Source organism: Cydia amplana, chromosome 26 (genome assembly GCF_948474715.1).
Source record: "Cydia amplana chromosome 26, ilCydAmpl1.1, whole genome shotgun sequence".
Lineage (NCBI taxonomy): Eukaryota > Metazoa > Arthropoda > Insecta > Lepidoptera > Tortricidae > Cydia > Cydia amplana.
In genome coordinates, this window is record NC_086094.1 from 255,928 (window position 1) to 257,949 (window position 2,022).

Sequence of the window (2,022 nt, forward strand, 5' to 3'; positions counted from 1 at the left end):
AAAAACAACTAACAATTAACTTTTAGAGTATTTAAACATAACAGCCAACAGTTAAAACACTAAAATATCATTAACAGACAAGATATACTTAGGTGAGGTCAAATATGGTAAGTCTGACTGCTTCATTAATTTCATTATACTAGTGAAATTGACTTAGCACCACTTGCACCATCCCATTAACCCGGGGTTAATCGATTAAAACGTTAACCCATTGTCATATTGGATTGGTAACCATGGTAGTCCGTGCGGAAAGAGAAGAGTTGTGAAATGTATGGAGCCCAATACATTCCACGACGCTTCTCTTTCCGCACAGACTCTAAGTCCAGGTTTCTTTAGTACAAATTTGTATTGGATAGCACAGCGGTTCTCAATCTTTTTTTTTTGACAGAACCCTTTTGGAAAGCGAAATACTTGATGGAACCCTACAATGCGGTGGCGGCATAGTACAATTTTTCGAGGCGACTAAAGCATAGTGTTCTAAATTCTTGCGGAACCCCTGCAGGGGTGTCGCGGAACCCTAGGGTTCCGCGGAACACACTTAGATTATGGCTGGATAGCAAATTGGCCAATTAATCCGTCATGATGCCGACAGATTATACCGTATGGGGGCTATTGCAGATGCCTCGCAGGGTGGTCTTGATCTGGTCGGAGGTGGCGGAGGTGGCGACGGGGCGCTATTGCAGCGTGAGCGCCAGCTCTCGCAGGGTGGTCTTGATCTGGTCGGGGGTGGCGGGGGTGGCGACGGGGCGCTATTGCAGCGTGAGCGCCAGCTCTCGCAGGGTGGTCTTGATCTGGTCGGGGGTGGCGGGGGTGGCGACGGGGCGCTATTGCAGCGTGAGCGCCAGCTCTCGCAGGGTGGTCTTGATCTGGTCGGGGGTGGCGGGGGTGGCGACGGGGCGCTATTGCAGCGTGAGCGCCAGCTCTCGCAGGGTGGTCTTGATCTGGTCGGGGGTGGCGGAGGTGGCGACGGGGCGCTATTGCAGCGTGAGCGCCAGCTCTCGCAGGGTGGTCTTGATCTGGTCGGGGGTGGCGGGGGTGGCGACGGGGCGCTATTGCAGCGTGAGCGCCAGCTCTCGCAGGGTGGTCTTGATCTGGTCGGGGGTGGCGGAGGTGGCGACGGGGCGCTATTGCAGCGTGAGCGCCAGCTCTCGCAGGGTGGTCTTGATCTGGTCGGGGGTGGCGGAGGTGGCGACGGGGCGCTATTGCAGCGTGAGCGCCAGCTCTCGCAGGGTGGTCTTGATCTGGTCGGGGGTGGCGGGGGTGGCGACGGGGCGCTATTGCAGCGTGAGCGCCAGCTCTCGCAGGGTGGTCTTGATCTGGTCGGGGGTGGCGGGGGTGGCGACGGGGCGCTTTGCAGCGTGAGCGCCAGCTCTCGCAGGGTGGTCTTGATCTGGTCGGGGGTGGCGGGGGTGGCGACGGGGCGCTATTGCAGCGTGAGCGCCAGCTCTCGCAGGGTGGTCTTGATCTGGTCGGGGGTGGCGGAGGTGGCGACGGGGCGCTATTGCAGCGTGAGCGCCAGCTCTCGCAGGGTGGTCTTGATCTGGTCGGGGGTGGCGGGGGTGGCGACGGGGCGCTTTGCAGCGTGAGCGCCAGCTCTCGCAGGGTGGTCTTGATCTGGTCGGGGGTGGCGGGGGTGGCGACGGGGCGCTATTGCAGCGTGAGCGCCAGCTCTCGCAGGGTGGTCTTGATCTGGTCGGGGGTGGCGGAGGTGGCGACGGGGCGCTATTGCAGCGTGAGCGCCAGCTCTCGCAGGGTGGTCTTGATCTGGTCGGGGGTGGCGGGGGTGGCGACGGGGCGCTATTGCAGCGTGAGCGCCAGCTCTCGCAGGGTGGTCTTGATCTGGTCGGGGGTGGCGGGGGTGGCGACGGGGCGCTATTGCAGCGTGAGCGCCAGCTCCCGCAGGGTGGTCTTGATCTGGTCGGGGGTGGCGGGGGTGGCGACGGGGCGCTATTGCAGCGTGAGCGCCAGCTCCCGCAGGGTGGTCTTGATCTGGTCGGGGGTGGCGGGGGTGGCGACGGGGCG

The 2,022-nt window shown here is 61.4% G+C and overlaps 1 protein-coding gene across 1 annotated transcript; it reads left to right on the forward strand.

Annotated features, from left to right (window-relative positions):
* Positions 1-602: 602 nt before the first annotated feature.
* Positions 603-1,586, forward strand: LOC134659971 (uncharacterized PE-PGRS family protein PE_PGRS36-like). Its single transcript, XM_063515668.1, has one exon. The coding sequence runs from the start codon at positions 603-605 to the stop codon at positions 1,584-1,586; it is 984 nt and encodes a 327-aa protein (XP_063371738.1).
* The last annotated feature ends 436 nt before the right edge of the window (positions 1,587-2,022 follow it).